At 38.8% G+C, this 17314-nt stretch overlaps 1 protein-coding gene across 8 annotated transcripts in view; it reads right to left on the bottom strand.

Moving 5' to 3' along the window:
* The window catches only part of LOC129711830 (disabled homolog 2-interacting protein-like), a 625376-nt gene that overhangs the window by 112638 nt on the left and 495424 nt on the right, over window positions 1-17314 (bottom strand). For all 8 annotated transcript variants that reach the window (XM_055659772.1, XM_055659773.1, XM_055659775.1 and 5 more), the window contains 2 exons: window positions 8185-8338; window positions 3003-3101 (listed from right to left, as the gene is read on the bottom strand). In XM_055659772.1, coding sequence (XP_055515747.1) covers window positions 3003-3101; window positions 8185-8338 — 253 coding nt within the window. The remainder of the gene's footprint in view (window positions 1-3002; window positions 3102-8184; window positions 8339-17314) is intronic.

Genomic DNA, 17314 nt, shown 5'->3' with positions numbered 1-17314 from the left:
TATAATTATTGTAGATCTCTCTCTTTTTCCGAACCGTGTCCAATTTCCCTTGAAAACCAGGGCTCTTTCCAATTTTTACTATTTCCTTTCAACCGAACAGGGACATAAAGATTCTGTACTCTTAAAATTTCACCTTTAAATGTACTCCATTTCTCTTCCACATCTTTCCCATAAAACAAACTGTCCCAATTTACTCATTTTAAATCCTTTCGCATCTCCTCAAAGTTAGCCTTTCTCCAATCAAAAATCTCAACCCTAGGTCCAGTTCTGACCCTCTCCATAATTATATTGAAACTAATGGTATTGTGATCACTGGTCCCGAATTGTTCCCCAACGCATACCTCTGCCACCTGACCCGTCTCATTTCCTAACAGGAGGTCCAGCACCGCCCCTTCTCTAGTAGGTACTTCTATGTATTGCTGCAAAAAACTATCCTGCACACATTTTACAAACTCTAACCCATCCAGCCCATTTGCAGAATGTGTTTCCCAGTCTATGTGTGGAAAATTGAAATCTCCCACAATCACTACCTTGTGCTTACTACTAATATCTGCAATCTCCTTACATATTTGCTCTTCCAATTCTCGCTCCTCATTTGGCGGTCTATAATACACCCCTATTGCTACCCCTTTCCCATTTCTCAGTTCCACCCAAATAGCCTCCCTTGACGAGCCCTCTAATCTATCCTGCCAAAGCACTGCTGTAATATCTTCCCTCGTAAGCAATGCAACACCTCCACCTCTTGCCCCTCCAATTCTATCACACCTGAAGCAACGAAATCCTGGAATATTTAGTTTACAATCACAGCCCTCCTGCAACCATGTTTCACTGATCGCCACAACATCATACTTCCAGGTGTCAATCCAGGCTCTAAGTTCATCCGCCTTTCTTACAATGCTCCTAGCATTAAAATATACACATTTAAGAAACCCACCCTCTCTTAGTCTCTGTTTATTGTCTTTTTCTTCTCTCTCCCCTGCATTTTGGGTCAGAGTGCTACCATTCTCTGCCTCCTGCCTCACACACTGACTGCTAGCTTTCCCAATTTGAGGCCCTCCCCCCAACCATATTAGTTTAAAGTCTCCCCAGTAGCCTTTGCAAATCTCCCCGCCAGGATATTGGTCCCCCTCGGCTTCAAGTGCAACCCGTCCTTTCTGTAGATAGGACCACATGAAGAAACCCATGTGGTCAAAGGGAGAATGAGCAAACTCCACACCGATGGCACCCAAGGTCAGAATTGAACCCAGGTCTCTGGCGCTGTGAGGCAGCAATACCATGAGCTGTGCTACTGTTCCACCCTAAATTACTGCCACTGTGTGATATCATTGCTTTGTTTGAAAACAATCTTATACTACTCCTTTCCAAATGTTTAACCAAATGTTAAACAACTGTTAAAGCTCTGTTCGCAGAGTAAAACGTGCAACCTAAATGGACATTATTACTGCATCTGATATCAAACTGAACACAGTTGAAGTGTTATGAAATGAAGCAGCAAAACTAACACAGAAAGTATGGTCATAACACTCTGTGTGCAAAGAATGTTGTACATTATGCAATTGGAAATCAATCCACAATTTCAAATCCCAAAACATATAATAATGAAGCACTGATTTCTATTCTGTTCAGTTAAATTATCTGAGATAGACTCAAATTCCTATTAATGGACAGTTTTGTGTTTTATCCCAGCTCAATGTTCTCAATTTGTTCTTGTTGCAAAAGTAGTTTGTATTCAAGCAAACACATCAGCATAATCTGGCAGAAGGAAACATAAATTATGTCTGCTTTTGCTGTATATTTTCAGTGATTGCAGATTTCTTTGTGCTACCATAATTCAGTCAGGTCATAATCTGACTTCTGAAGACCCTCTGGCCATGAGGTGAGAGGTCGCAAATTGTTAAAAAGGAAGCGAAGCAAAAGAAAGGAAATTATAAGCTGGTTAGTCTGATTTCAGTGGTTGGAACGTTTAAAGGCTCTGGGCCTGTACTCGCTGGAGTTTAGAAGAATGTGAGGGGATCACACTGAAACCTACCAAATAATGAAAGGCCCGGATAGAGTGGATGTGAAGAGGATGTTTCCAGCAGTGGGAGAGTCTAGGGTCAGAGGGCACAGCCTTAGAATAAAATGATGTACCTTTAGAATGGAGATGAGAAAGAATTTCTTTAGCCAGAGTGTGGTGAATCTGTGGAATTCATTACCACATGACTGTGGATGCCAAGTCATTGGGTATTTTTAAAGCGGAGATTTCTAGGTTCTTGATTAGTACGAGTGTCAAATGTTATGGGGAGAAAGGCAGGAGAATAGGGTTGAGAGGGAAAATAAATCAGCTGTGATCGAATGGCCGGGTAGACTCGATGGGTTGAATGGCCTGATTCTGCTCCTATGTCTTATGGACTACGCACTTCACTTCTGCCTGGTATTATATTCCACCATTGCACAAAGCTACATTCTACATGCTGAACCTGGGGTGGAATCATTAACTCCTGAAATAATGATACAGCTACTGGCACACTCACAAATCAAAATGGCACGTGCATGTCAATAGGAAGGGTGCAGGTTGTTTTATTAAAGCACATTTTGAGGAGCACAAGCATCTGTGTAACTCTGCAGACTTGCGTATGAAACAAAATTGGGCATCCCACTCTGAAATCAATGACGACCTGCTATTTATGTTCTCCACCAGCCTTGCATTCATTGCCTCTGGAGACAAATGGCTATATTTGACAAATTATGTGTGTAAAATAATCATTCTGAGTGTTTGACTGGAGAAAGGATGAATATGGGCATCAAGCAGGACATAACACAGATAAACAGTGAGAAGATCACTGTTGAAATTGCCAACTATATATTTACCGTTGCTTCCATGGAAATGCATAACTCAGCTTAAACAAAACACTGACAGCCCGATGCGCTGTTCTGTGCAAAGCTCAAAAAACACACATTGATATGAAAAACAGATGTAGAAGGCAGCAACATCTTTGAACATTATGAGTCCATTCTTTTACCTTATTTGGCTGCACTGCACGCCTTAAATTTTCCATCCACTTATCTCTTTCTGCGACTGAACGGCATGAAAAACATTTGCTGCCAGTTGAAGTTGTCACCTGCAGTAAAGAAAAATACATTTCATTCTAGTATTTTAGCTGTAATCCTATCTGTAAAAATCCTATCTGCACAAATCAAATCTCCGCGTTCATTTGAAGTGATGATTAGAGCCAACCTATTTCCCCACACCTCTGTCTTGTCACTTTGGAGAGTTTCAGATTTATTTCTGTAGCTGGCTTTATGATTTGATGTGGAATGCTACAGATGGACACCAGAACCATCAACAGGGGAACTGATTAACCTCCTCAGGAATGAATCCCTGCTGCAAATGCGCAATGGGGCAAGGATAAAATCATATACATGATGCCAGAAGGCAAACACAAATGATTAATGTCCACTTGATTCAAGATAGAGCCATACCACAAGAAGCAACACCTTGGGGTGAGAGTACCCAGAGAAGGCACCAGATTTTTGGGAGTTAGCAACAGTCGCTTAGGGCACCTAAAGCTCATTATGTCATGTCAAAATGACAGCAAGAGAGTGAATGTGATTTTAATGTGGAGAAAAAAATCCCTCAAAATATGGATTCCTGTAATTAAATATCGACCCGAATCGCCACCCATTGAGTCTGAAGAAGGGTCTTGAAGGGTCACCCATTCCTTCTTTCCATAGATGCTGCATGTCCCGCTGAGTTACTCCAGCTTTTTGTTTCTATCTTTGGTTTAAATCAGCATCTGCGGTTCCTTCTTACACATATGCAGTTGATTAATGGGTTTCCCTTCATTTTAAATTAAAATGGACAACATTCATGTTTAGATTTTCATCAGTCCTTCGGTGTATTTAAAGTGTTAAACAGACACTGTTTAACAACTGGAGTGCATGGTCACCTCGACAGTGCCAAGCAGAGGCATCACGGACAATGCATCTTGAATCCATGCAGTATTGGAAAATGGAATTAATAGTGCTACATAACATGTTGAAATAATAAACAATAGATCTTTTGTATATTGTATATTTGTATATTATATTGTATCCTTGGCATGAAAAGCTTCTAGACCATGTCAATTCATGGCATTCTCCAAACTGATGGAATGACAACTCCTCCAAAGGATGACGGGAGGAAACTGATGGCTTCACCTCCCCATGCCCTTTGTCATATTATTTTAAACCTAGTCACCTCATCAATAATATTACATGCAGCTGATTGTAAATGCTATCTGTGAATGCAATTAACTCACTCCATTCAACAGAGAAAATAATGTACAATCTGGGATGCTTATTAATGTGCACACAATGTTATAATGTATTACCATAATTGGCTATGCATAAAAACGGTCTGAGGAGCATAATCAGCAATGAAGGAAAGAGTGTAAGCAAGAAATTAAGGTCGGCCCCAGGCTGTTTTACATTTTTTTTTGCATTAATGAGAGAGCTGGAACAGAGGATTGATTTAGGAGATTTGAATATTAGCAAGTATTAATGTAATTCATTATTTCTGTGATACTCATCCACTCTTGATACTAAAAAACTCATAAGAATTTGCAGCAGTATGAAACAAATAATGGTGCTGGCGTTGGGCCAATCGATCCTCAGCACTTCCAACTTCAACATTATTGTTCAGGAAGCAATGCAGGCACATTTTATGGCCATCAGAACTCAATTCATAGTTGGTCAAAGGCTCGGGTAGGATCATGTTGTCCACATGATGTTCCCACTTTACTCATGTCCTTGTTTATGTCAATATGAAGGAATTCAAAGGGAGAATAAATATTTGTAAGAGGTTACTTCTGTGAAACGCAGAAAAACAAATCTAAATAATTCATTGTGTCAGTGGGAATGGGCTGGAGCATAAAATAAATGAGATCAAAGTTGAACATTAATTTATTTCATATAATCTAGAGATGGTCTACAAAAAGGCTGCAAATCTGGTACAAATTATCTGTGTATATTTTCAGCAAAAGGCTATTTAAAACTTCCCTTCCATTGATGTTAGGTCTACCATATGTAGGAAAAAGGATGCTTTGAAGCTTTGAAATGTTATAGCCAGCAGCTGGCACTGGTGTGAGCCAAGTTACTGCAAAGAGGTGAGACTGTGCATAGAATATTTACGTAAATTAACAAACTGTTGTGGCGTTTTGTTGCATTCAGATGCCAATTTTTAATGTAGGATTCCACTGGAAATATACATCTGCCAAACACGAATGATTAGATTATTTGTAATATCAGTCTGAAGATGGGTCTCGACCTGAAACGCCTTTGCTTCTTTACTCCTTTGCTCCAGAAATGCTGTCCGACCCGCTAAATTACTCCAGCTTTTTGTGTTTATCTTCAGTGTAAACCAGCATCTGCTGTTCCTTTCTATACAAATAATTTATCAACTGTTCCAATTAGATTGCTTGATTTTATTACCAAAGATTTTCTAAAGTTCTTCCCATTATCTGACTATTAGGATAAAGATGGTTCTTTTCCTGTACGTTGATTGGAAATGTGGTGACAACATTTAATTTGTTTCATACATGCCACACACAGCACTGTTTTAGCAGGCCAAGACCTCAACCCACATTCCTTCAGGCAACATAGATTGTCAAATTAGTTAGCTGTGCAAGGAAAGCATTTACATTTGCCCTACAGAGGACTGGTTTTGTGCCAGCTGCAGAAAGGTGAAGAGGTTAGACTATCTTGCCTTTGGAAGATGAAATGCCTGTCACTGAAGAAAAAAGGAAGAAGGATTAAAAATTTGAAATGAGATTTACTCCTTGCATAGGTGAGAAAGATAATGAGCAACAAAAGAAGTGTTTTAATGAGGTAGTTTTTCTTTTATGAGCATATTCACCAGTTTTAAGTATTTTCTATAGAAATTACTATCTTGAACATTCAACCTAACTATCAGTATTGCATGTGGAAAGTCATTCCTCATTTAAGTGATTCTCTTGAATTGATTTATGGAATTAAATCCCTTGAAATCAGTAAAACTACCTTAATTCCAGTGACCAAGGCTTATTTGAGACTAACATCCAAGACATGAATCAACAGTGTCTGCAATGTCCTCTATTGCAGAACAGATTCTTACTCAGGAATACTGAGAAAATGGACATGATCTCCCTGCAATTTCATTTAGCACCAATTTTCTTTGCCTGTTAAATTAAAACACAATATATAAATACCATTGAAAAAAGTGTACTGAAACTACGCCGACCAATGAAAGGTAGAGCATACACCAAGAGTATGATTGTTCTCCCCTTCACAAGCCTTAGCTGTGCCAAGGAACTTCTGCATACAGTTGGAGTATCTTATTTACCACTGCCACTCATAAGGGCAATGAGAATTTGGGAATTAAAGCTGGCTTTCTGGCGACATTCACATTCCGCCCGTGAAATACAAGCAGCAATGACTTCTGAACTCGAGCAATTGGAAGAGCTAAGGGATTTGGACCAGACACCAGAAAGAAGATCTTGTATTTCTTCCTCACAGCAACTGCACCAAGTCTGGGTCACACTGCCAGTGATTGGTGGAGGCAGATACGATTGTGGCCTTTGAGACTTTTGGATGGGCACATGAAAGTGCATGGAATGGAGGGATATGGATCATGTACAGATAGATAAGATCAGTTTAACTTGGCGTCATGTTCAGCACAAACATTGTGGGCTGAAGGGCCCATTCCCGTGCTGTACTCTTTTATTTTCTATGTAAAATTAACCTGAAATGTTCAACCTAAATGATTTTAAACATCACCCTCCACTCTCTGTCATCTCATTATCCTTTTCTCACTCATAGATCAGCACTTTATCCCAGGAATCAGTGTGTGAACCTGCCCTCACTGTACGAACAGCTCTCCTTAATGGAGACTCAATCCGCATGCAGTAGTTCAGGTGCGGTTTCACCAATGCTTTGAGGATCTGTTCTGTATCTTTATACTCCATCCCCTTTGCAAAAAGCATCAGCATTCTATCAGCCACTTGCTTTAACGTAGACTACAGGAACACTGGCTTGTCATATAGTGGTAGTTGATCCAGCACGACAAATACATATTTACTATTAGCAACAAGCAGGAATTTATAGTTTCAGATTGGCACCAGAAAAAGATACAGGCTTAGAAATGACTGTGACGGTGTCAGTGAAAGTTCACTCAACGTGTTGTGTTAATTTGCTCTGTATCTGCTGATATATCAATGGGGGAGTTCACTGAAGAGCACCCAGAGGAAGAGAGCACATTACATTTCTGTCCAATAATCTCTAAATGCTTTATTTCTATCCTTAATATTGGAATCAATTTTATTTAATATTTGGAACTGACAGCTGGAAACAATTTAACCCTTTTTGAGCCGGAATGGTTAATAAAACTGCATCACAATAAAAACTTGGAAGCAGAGATTAAGGGCTGAGCAGTCATTAGAATTCTGTCTCCCATGAAAATGTGTTTTTGAACTAGGTTCAATATCAATTTTGCTAACGGCAGGATTTTAAATTTCATGTTCAAAATGGGTCGTGGAAAATGACACTTGATGTTGTGCAGCCACTTCCCAATGAAACTATTACAAACTCTGCAGGAAGGCCTTCATTCACCCAAGCAGCAACATCCTCGGTTGCAACGAGATCCTCTCACATCTTCTCCGCAGTTATACATCTATCTCATCACTGACAAGGCATCATCTAAAACAATTTTCTTAAAGATCAAACCTCACTCGTCACCCTAGAGTTTGTTGTTTGTTACTCAGTCCTAGTTCTATTTGTACACGTAATAAGCCTTATGATATTCGTCTTCCTCAAACACCTCTGTAGCCTTATCCGACTCTATTTTACAATCTCTTCTAACCACAGACCTTCTGTGCAAGTTGCTCCTTCACTTTGCTGAGAGCAGACATTTCAACCTCTTCAGATTCAGTCTCCAACACCAAAGAGCAGGATACAGGTCTTCATCGACTTAACCCACAAAACAGCCTGACTTTACAGCCAAACTTGAAACTTTGAATCCCCTCTTAATACTGGCAGCATCCTTCATATTTTCAAAGCTAAGTTTTTATGATTTTGCTCTTTGTTCAGATCAATAAGCTAAGCTATCCGGCTATCTTCTATTAGTATGCAAGGACTAAAATCAACCAACTCTCAAGAAGTTCAAATGCCGCATGTAACACTACATCTTACCTCAAAACAGTAATCCTGCCCCAGGATGCTGCTGTGTACAGATTTAATTGTCACTTCTTCCTCCATACTGAGATCCAGTGCCTCCACCGCACTACTAGGACTGAGCAAAGACTCGTGAGACCGCGATTCTTTCAACCTCGGCATCAGACGTGATCTGCAAGAAATATCAAACAGAGGGTGCATCAGATATAAAATCCCCCTCATAAACAAAAGTGAAAATATAGTGATTGTACATCATAAATCACCCAACCAATTTCTCTCTGAAGAATGTAGTGCAGGTGCCCATAAAACCTTCTCATTCGTCATTAATTACAGCAAGAACATTTTGTTGTACAGTAACTGTGCGGTGATTTTTCCTGAATCGTTTCTCCTTGGCTGTTCCACTCAAGAGCACAAATTATGATCAGGTCCAGACCCTTTGCAATGAATATTAACAGGCTGTGCAGGTGTTGAATTAACCAACAGGTGACCTTGATGATCCCTGGCTAGGAAAAGAAAGTGAGGCCATGCAGAACTCTGCTCCTTGTCCTGATGATCACTCCTGGGGAATGGTTGCTGAGGACGGATAGGAAAGGTCGTTGAAACGCCACTTCCAATGAAGTATAAAAAAGAGAGTTTTAATTGTGACTCCAGGCCCTCCCAGATTTATGGACACCGGGAATTTATGGAAATAAGCTCCCATTAATACTATTAAATTCAAGAACCAGCCTTGAATAAAAGCTTTTTCCACATATCTACATAAGGAGCCAGGAGATAATGTGCCAGTTATTTTTGGTCAGTCAGGTGGTGGAGAATGTTAGCAGCTTCAGATTCCTGGTAATTAATATCTCAGATAACCTGTCCTGGTCCCAGCACATAAATCCATTCATGGAGAAAGCGCATCAGCGCCTCTACTTTCTCGGAAGTTTAAAGAGATTTGGCATCTCTCTGAATACTTCAACAAACGTTTACAGATATACTACAGACCCTGACTAGTTGCATCACGGCCTGGTACGGCAATTCCAACGCAAATGAATGCACGAGGCTGTGGAGAGTAGTGGACTCAGCCCGGTCTATCACGGGCACAGCCCTTTCCACCATCGAAAGCATCTACACCAGGCGCTGCCTCAAGAAGGCAGCATCTATCATCAATGATCCCCACCATCCGGGCCACGTCCTTTTGCCGCTGCTAGAGTCGGGCAGGAGGTACACAAGCCTGAAGTCCAACACCACCAGGTTCAGTAACAGATACTTTCCCACCAACCATCAAGTTCTTGAACCAACTGCATAACCCTAATTGTAACACTACGGCCCACCTCTTGGAGTTGTTTTTTTCCCAATTATGTTTTTGCACTAATTATTTTCTTTCCAGACTTCTTTCTTTTAGAAGTTTGTATAATTTATTATAATTAGTTTTTTGTGTGTTTGGCTGAGTATATAATAATAATAATAATAATAATACATTTTATTTGTATAGCGCTATTCAAGGACTCAAAGTCGCTTTACATGGTGAGTCAAGAACAAAACAAAATAGAGCAGTAAGACAGAGATGCAAAGGGGAGGGGGACATGGGACTAAGGGTATGCAGAGGTGAAGAGATGGATCTTGAGGCGGGACTGGAAGATGGTGAGGGACTCAGAAGTTCGGATCAATTGTGGGAGGGAGTTCCAGAGCCTGGGAGCTGCCCTGGAGAAGGCTCTGTCTCCAAAAGTGCAGAGGTTGGATTTCAGAATGGAGAGGAGACCGGCTGAAATGGATCTGAGGGACCGTGAGGGTTGGTAGGAGGAGAAGAGGTCAGTGAGATAAGGGTTGAGGGCTTTGTAGGTGAGGGCCAGGATTTTGTAGATGATCTGGTGGGAAATGGGAAGCCAGTGAAGTTCTTTGAGGACTGGGGTGATGTGGTGCCAGGATTTAGTGTGGGTAATGAGTCGGGCGGCTGCATTCTGGACCAGTTGGTTGATGTTGCTGGAATTAATGCCAAAGAGAAGAGAGTTACAGTAGTCCAGTCGGGAGGAGATGAAGGCATGGATGAGTCTTTCAGCAGCGGGGGGTGTGAGAGAGGGTCTGATTTTGGCAATGTTGCGGAGGTGAAAAAATGATGTTTTGACAACATGGCGGATGTGAGGCTCAAGGGAGAGGGTTGAGTCAAAGATCACGCCAAGGTTGCGGGCCTGAGGAGATGGGGAGACAGTGGTGCCGTCAATAGGGAGAGTGGGGTTGTTAATTTTGGTAAGTGCTGATTTGGAGCCAATGAGGAGAAATTCTGTTTTGTTACTGTTTAATTTAAGGAAGTTGCACCTTTGAGGCAGCTGCAACTAAGAGTTTTCATTGTACCCGTACCTCATTGTAAGCATATAAACAATAAAATTGACCATTCCCACAGTAATCATTCTCTTAAGAACCAAGGCTGCCAGTTTCATCATGGGAGGCCACTTATTCGAGTTGCTTTGGAAATTAACACGTATGCATTAATACTCTACTCAACAATGTAATAGCCACCGATTCTCCCAGCCCATCAAAACCAGCCATGGGACATCCTGATTTTAAGATAATTTAAAAATTGGCCCTCATCAACACCTTCCATAACAATATTCTGGAAGATGGTGAGTGACTGGTGATTTTGCATATTTTCCAACCTATGGGGAAAAAATATTGATATACGATCCTTCCCTAGCCTGGGGCATGCCTGTATGGAAACTCAATGCAGGATGTATAGGTACATTTATAACAGGAGTGGAAAACCAATGAACCAATTCAAGGTGAGGTTCCATTTTTTGACATTGCTGCATTGTCTGATTTGTATCTGATTTTCCACAAGATAATTGCAGTTAAAGTAACACTTGAAAAGCTGATTGTGATTTAGTTTAGTCAAGAGATACAGGGTGGAAGCAGGCTCTTTGGCCTACCTGGTCCACGCCAACCAGCGATCACCCTCTACATTAGTACTATCCTGCACTCTAGGGACAATTTACAGAAGCTAATTAACCCACAAAGCTGCACGTCTTTGGAATGTGGGAGAAAACACACATTGTCAAAGGGAGAATGTGCAAATGCCGTACAGACATCACCCAAGGTGAGGATCGAACACAGGTCTCTGGCGCTGTAAGGCAGCTCCACCGCTGCGCCACTGTTGATGAGGCAACATTGCACATTATATCAGATAATCATTATATGGTTTAATTCACAAAAGGATACTGCACTCAGATCAGCAGTTGTACATGTATGTATTTAAAACTACGATCAGTAAATTCAGTGATTTCAGCAAGAAGTTATGCCTGACGTCAGCAGAGCCAAATCCACAAAGCTACACGGCTTTAATCTAACATGGGGATCAAGCTTCATTAGATGTCGAGTTCTCTCCTGGATTCACAGCATTGTTGAATGTACATATTTACATCACCTATACCTTCCTGTCCAATCAACATTTCCTTCCCACAGAATTGTTTTTGTCATAAATGCTTGACAATTTAATCCATGTGGAAGTCCAATCTAACCACCAATATAACAAACATAAGAGAAAAGGGTTTGCCGTAGGAGTGAATTAAACACCCAAGATGACATTTTCTATTTGGGAAGTTTCCAGAATCATCACTGTGATATCAGTGGGATTGATGTCACTTGTCATTGTTACAAAGAAAAATCATGTTTTCATCTATCTTCACTTGGAAATAATTTCCCTCCTGAAAGCCCATAGTTTTGTCCAACCTAGCTAAATAAAAGCTCTTGGATGGTAAAGATATCAGCACACAGTAAAGAACAAAATTGTTTGTTCGTTTAATTAACTGTCTCACCCAATTAAGTTTGAAATAATCAGCCAGACCTGACTCAATGTCACAATCTATTCTGGACTAGGCACAGCCTCTGGCTTCTCTCCATGTCTTGTGCAGGAGAACGACTCACATAGACATTTCACCAATAACTTCAGGGACACTCAAAATATATCTGATTCGACCTCCGGTGGCGCCATGCTGGACTAGCAGTCGCAACGTTTAGCTCCGCTGCTGTAAATTCGCAATTTTTCGCTTTAAAATCGGGTCTGGGGGGTTGGGACCGATTAAAAAAAATTACCGGAGCTCCGGGACGTCGCGCTGATGACGTCATCAGTAAGCGCTGTGATTTAAACGGAGGATAAAGGCTTTTAAATGAAAAAAACGTCTCCAGCTCAGAGCCCTCAGAGAACAATCTCAAAACAACTGCTGAAAATCCAGAAACCTGGAGAACTCTGAAGTGGATTATGGAATGGCTACAAGATCCAAGACTGAGATGGCTACTAAGGAGAAAAATGAAATGGAGGAGATAAAGAACTCGGTAAGAGAACTGAGAAAGGATATTGAGGCTGGAAACTCAAAAATGATGGAAAATATTCATGTTAAATTGATGGAAAATATGTCGAACATCAATGCTGGTAATCAAAATGTTATTGAGTTTATTGGCATTATACAAAAACGAATTGAGGATGTGCAAGAAGAGCTAACGGGGAGAATTAATAAAGGGGAAGATGAGTCTACGAAGAAGTTTGAGGCTGTGCATGTAATTGTTTCTTCACATGTAACTGCAATGAAAGACATGGAAACAGGTGTTGAACAAATGGCTGAAGATATGCAGGGAATGAAGCTAGAACTAGACAGCCTCAAGAGTCAACTGGCGAAAGTCTCAGATATATGTCTTGATCTCGAAACTCGCTCAAGACGCCAAAATTCATGAATACTGGGAGTAACAGAAGGGGCAGAGGGAAACAACGCCCGTGAGTTCACTGCCAACTTAATCAAACATGTACTCAATTTACCTGTGGAACCGGAAATTGAAGTGGCACATCGAATACCCAGATTTAAGCCAAGATCACAAGCAGATCCAGCCCACCCACGACAGATCATAGTCAAACTTCGGGACATTTCAGCACTTGAAGAGCTGATGAGAAAGATCAAATACGGAGTGAAGATGACGTTTGGAAACGACTCTATCAAACTCCTCCGGGATTATCCCTATGAGATCGTGCAAAAGAGAAGAAAGTTCTCACAGACAAGACAGATTCTCCATGGAGTTAAAGATGTCAGATGTGGCGTTTTTTATCCGGCCAGGATGCGCATTACTTTCAAGGGAAAAGAGAAAACTTTCACTAATTCGGACGCATCTTATAAATATGCCCAAGAGATTGTGGCAGAAACAGAAGATTAATCACGGCAGCGGGACGATATGGACAATTTCTTTCCTTTTATTACTTCACAGAGAACACCTGAAGATAAGGGAAGAAACACCATTTTCTAAAAGTTTAAAATGGAAGAGCATTTCCACGTGTGCTGGTCTAGACACCTTATCTCTTTTGGACACTGGAATTCAACTCAAGGACATTCTTTGTTCAAAATGAAGGAAAGACTGATAAGCAACGCAGAGACGAACGGCAGAGCCGAATGTGGAAAATATCACAAGGACAAATGGCGGTTTAAGATCTTAAAATAGCTTTACAAAATATAGAGAATTAACAATAATTAACAATACTAACATAGAAATATAAATGGAAACTAATGAACTATATAATGGGCAAAATGTAATAATGTGTTAAAAAGACTGACTAGCTCGTATATAGAGCGAGACAGTTAAGCAGGGCTAAAGAAATAATAAATAACAGATTTTAGAACTAACGTAGATAATACTGAAAGTTTAAGTGCTATGTAGTTTGTGTGGGGAAGGGAGGAGACTCAGGCACCTGGCATAATTCCAGGAGCCTGATTCTGGTTAACCCTTTCAGCCAACAGCTTACTATTATCAAAGGTATAACTAATTATAAATAATTAGTAGATAAAAGTGTTACGATATATAAATTTCACAGTAGTTGTGTGGGGAAGATCTGATAAGTCTGAATGAAATATATATCCAGGATATATATGATCTGGTTAATATATAGCCAATATATAGCTATATATATATATATATATATATATATATATATTATATATATATATATATATATATATATATATATATATATATATATATATATAGATATATATATATATATATATATATATATGTGTGTGTGTGTGTGTGTGTGTATATATATATATATATATATATATATATATATATATATATATATATATAGTGTAATTGGGTGAAATATAACTGATTTTGAAATGGTACCGCCCGCCCTCCTAGGTTTAGAGTAATAAAGGGAGCGGAGCTAATTGTACAACATCAACTTCTGAAGTCGAATAGATGTCGAACCCCACAGACGGGTGGGACACTCACTACAGTGTCGAATACCCCAGACACTGTAATTTTACATGTTCAATTTTTTTTTAATCACAATATGTCACAATTATGTGGTTTTTTTTCAAGGACAATCGCAAAAGGGATCTACCAAGGAAGTTAGTAATATAAACACCCCCCAAATATCCAGAGTCCTGAGGTATGGATGCACCGTAATAAATAAGGGTATTAAAATCACCGAAAATGCAATGATAAACAAAAGAAAATGGGAGGAATCACACTGTGTAGCTGTGATAAGGGGTATTAATGAACCAATTAAAAGGGGCAAAATACTAGCTCAGTTGAAATCATACAACACGGACATTACTTTTCTACAAGAAACGCATCTTAAACATCAAGATCAGATGAGATTGAGGGCGAATTGGATAGGCCAAACATTTCACTCCTCACATACTTTGAAATCCAGAGGCACCGCAATTATTATTCGCAAAGGAATACCATTCAAATCAAAGAATATTATATCAGATAAGTAAGGGAGATATCTTATAGTTACAGGAGAGATCCATGCTACGCCAATCACTTTGGTAAATATATATGCGCCCAATTTTGATAATCCTCAATTTTTCAATGAAATCCTGAATACAATCGCAGAATTTAACTACCAAAATGTTATAATTGGAGGAGACTTCAACTGTGTTTTAGATCCGTACTTAGATAAATCGATGCAAAAACAAAGAGGTAATATGAAATATAAAACTAGTGAACTCTTAAATACATATATAAAAAATACAAATATGTCAGACGTTTGGAGGATCGCGAATCCGACTGGAAGGGAATACTTGTTTTATTCAATGGTACACAAAACATACTCACGTATAGATTATTTCCTAGTGGATATAAAACTAATCCCTTATACTATGAACCCTAAATATCACACCAATACGATTTCAGATCACTCCCCGCTAACTTTCGTTTTAAAATTAGAAGGAATGTCTACGAACAAATCGTTTTGGAGGTTTAACTCGCAAATTCTGAAAGACCCACAAGGGAGTATATATCTAAAAAAACAGATGGACCTATTTTTTTAGACAAACGATACACCAGATATATCGCCCGCTTTACTATGGGAATCCTTCAAAGCATTTATTAGAGGAGTCATTATCTCGTATCAAGCTTTTCAAAACAAAAAGAATAAGAATGAACAAAGACAATTAGAAGAACAAATCAGACAACTAGATATAGATAATGCTAAAGATCCAACTATGGATAAACATAATAAAATTTTAATACTGAAATTTAAGCCAAATAAATTATTGTCAGAGAAAGTTATAAGATTATTCCAAATTACAAAACAAGAACATTTCGAATTTGGGGATAAACCCCATTAACCTTTGGCACGCCAACTGAAAAAACAGGAAAAAGATCATGAAACTTTAAAGATTAAATCAGATAGAGGGGAATTATTAACACTACCTAATGATATCAATAAAAGATTTGCTCAATTTTACAAGAATTTATACACATCGAAAACGCTAATAGACAATAATAAAGTTTCAGAATTTCTGGACAATTGTAACCTTCCAAAACTAGAACTGAAGGAACACGAGGAACTGGGAGCACAAATTACATCTAAGGAAATAGAAGACACAATAAACACACTTAATAATGGAAAAACACCAGGACCGGACGGATTCAGTAATGAATTTTATAAGTGTTTTTACGACATAGTTACACCACGTCTACAGAAAATGTATACATATGCTTTTAAAGAACAAATTTTACCTGAAACACTAGCAGAATCAACGATCACATTAATACTTAAAAAAGATAAAGATATAGAAGAACCAGGCTCATATAGAGCTATTGCTTTGTTAAATACGGATCAAAAAATATTAGCGAAAACACTAGCTAGAAGACTAAGTAAATATGTTAGTAAATTAATAAATGAGGATCAAACGGGATTTATACCTAAGAGACATTCATTTAATAACCTGAGACGTCTGCTTAACATAATGCACTCTCACAAACCTCAAGAACAAGAGTTATCTATCATTTCATTGGACGCAGAAAAAGCGTTTGATCAAGTAGAATGGGATTATATGATTAAAGTATTGCAAAAATTTCAAATGGGAGAGAACTTCATCGCATGGATAAAATTATTATATAACAAACCCACGGCTAGAATATTAACTAATAATATACTATCTACAAATTTCCAATTATCAAGTGGCAATAGACAAGGATGTTCATTATCACCGATGTTATTTGCTCTGGTAATTGAACCTTTAGCTGAAAAAATCAGAACACACCCGGATATTTACGGTTATAATACAAAATATTCAAATAACATAATATCTTTATACGCAGACGATGTACTACTGTATATCACAAAACCCCAAATCAGTATACCAAACATATTAAATCTAATTGAGGACATTGGATCTTTCTCAGGATACAGAATAAACTGGAACAAAAGTGAGATTATGTCGATAAAACCGAAAGACTCAACACATCTCTTGAAATTCCTCTTTAAAATAGCCACAGAAAAATTCAAATATTTGGGAATCGAAATTACTAGAAACTATCACGCTATGTTTAATGCCAATTATAGCCCCTTACTTAAGAAACTAAATAATCTAATCAAATTCTGGAAAACGCTCCCGATGTCTTAATAGGTCGAATAAATGCTATAAAAATGATCTTTTTACCACAAATCCTATATTTATTTCAATCAATACCTATATATCTTCCAAAAAAGTTTTTCAAAAAACTAGACTCAGACATTACAAATTTTATATGGGATTACAAATCCCACAGAATACAAAGAGCACACCTTAGTAAACCAAAAAAGATGGGTGGGCTAGCGCTCCCTAACTTTATGTACTATAATTGGGCAGTAAATATTAAAAATATGATTCACCTGCTGGACAACTCTGCCCAGCAG

Source organism: Leucoraja erinacea, chromosome 31 (genome assembly GCF_028641065.1).
Source record: "Leucoraja erinacea ecotype New England chromosome 31, Leri_hhj_1, whole genome shotgun sequence".
NCBI lineage: Eukaryota > Metazoa > Chordata > Chondrichthyes > Rajiformes > Rajidae > Leucoraja > Leucoraja erinaceus.
This window is presented reverse-complemented; position numbering and strand designations above follow the sequence as displayed.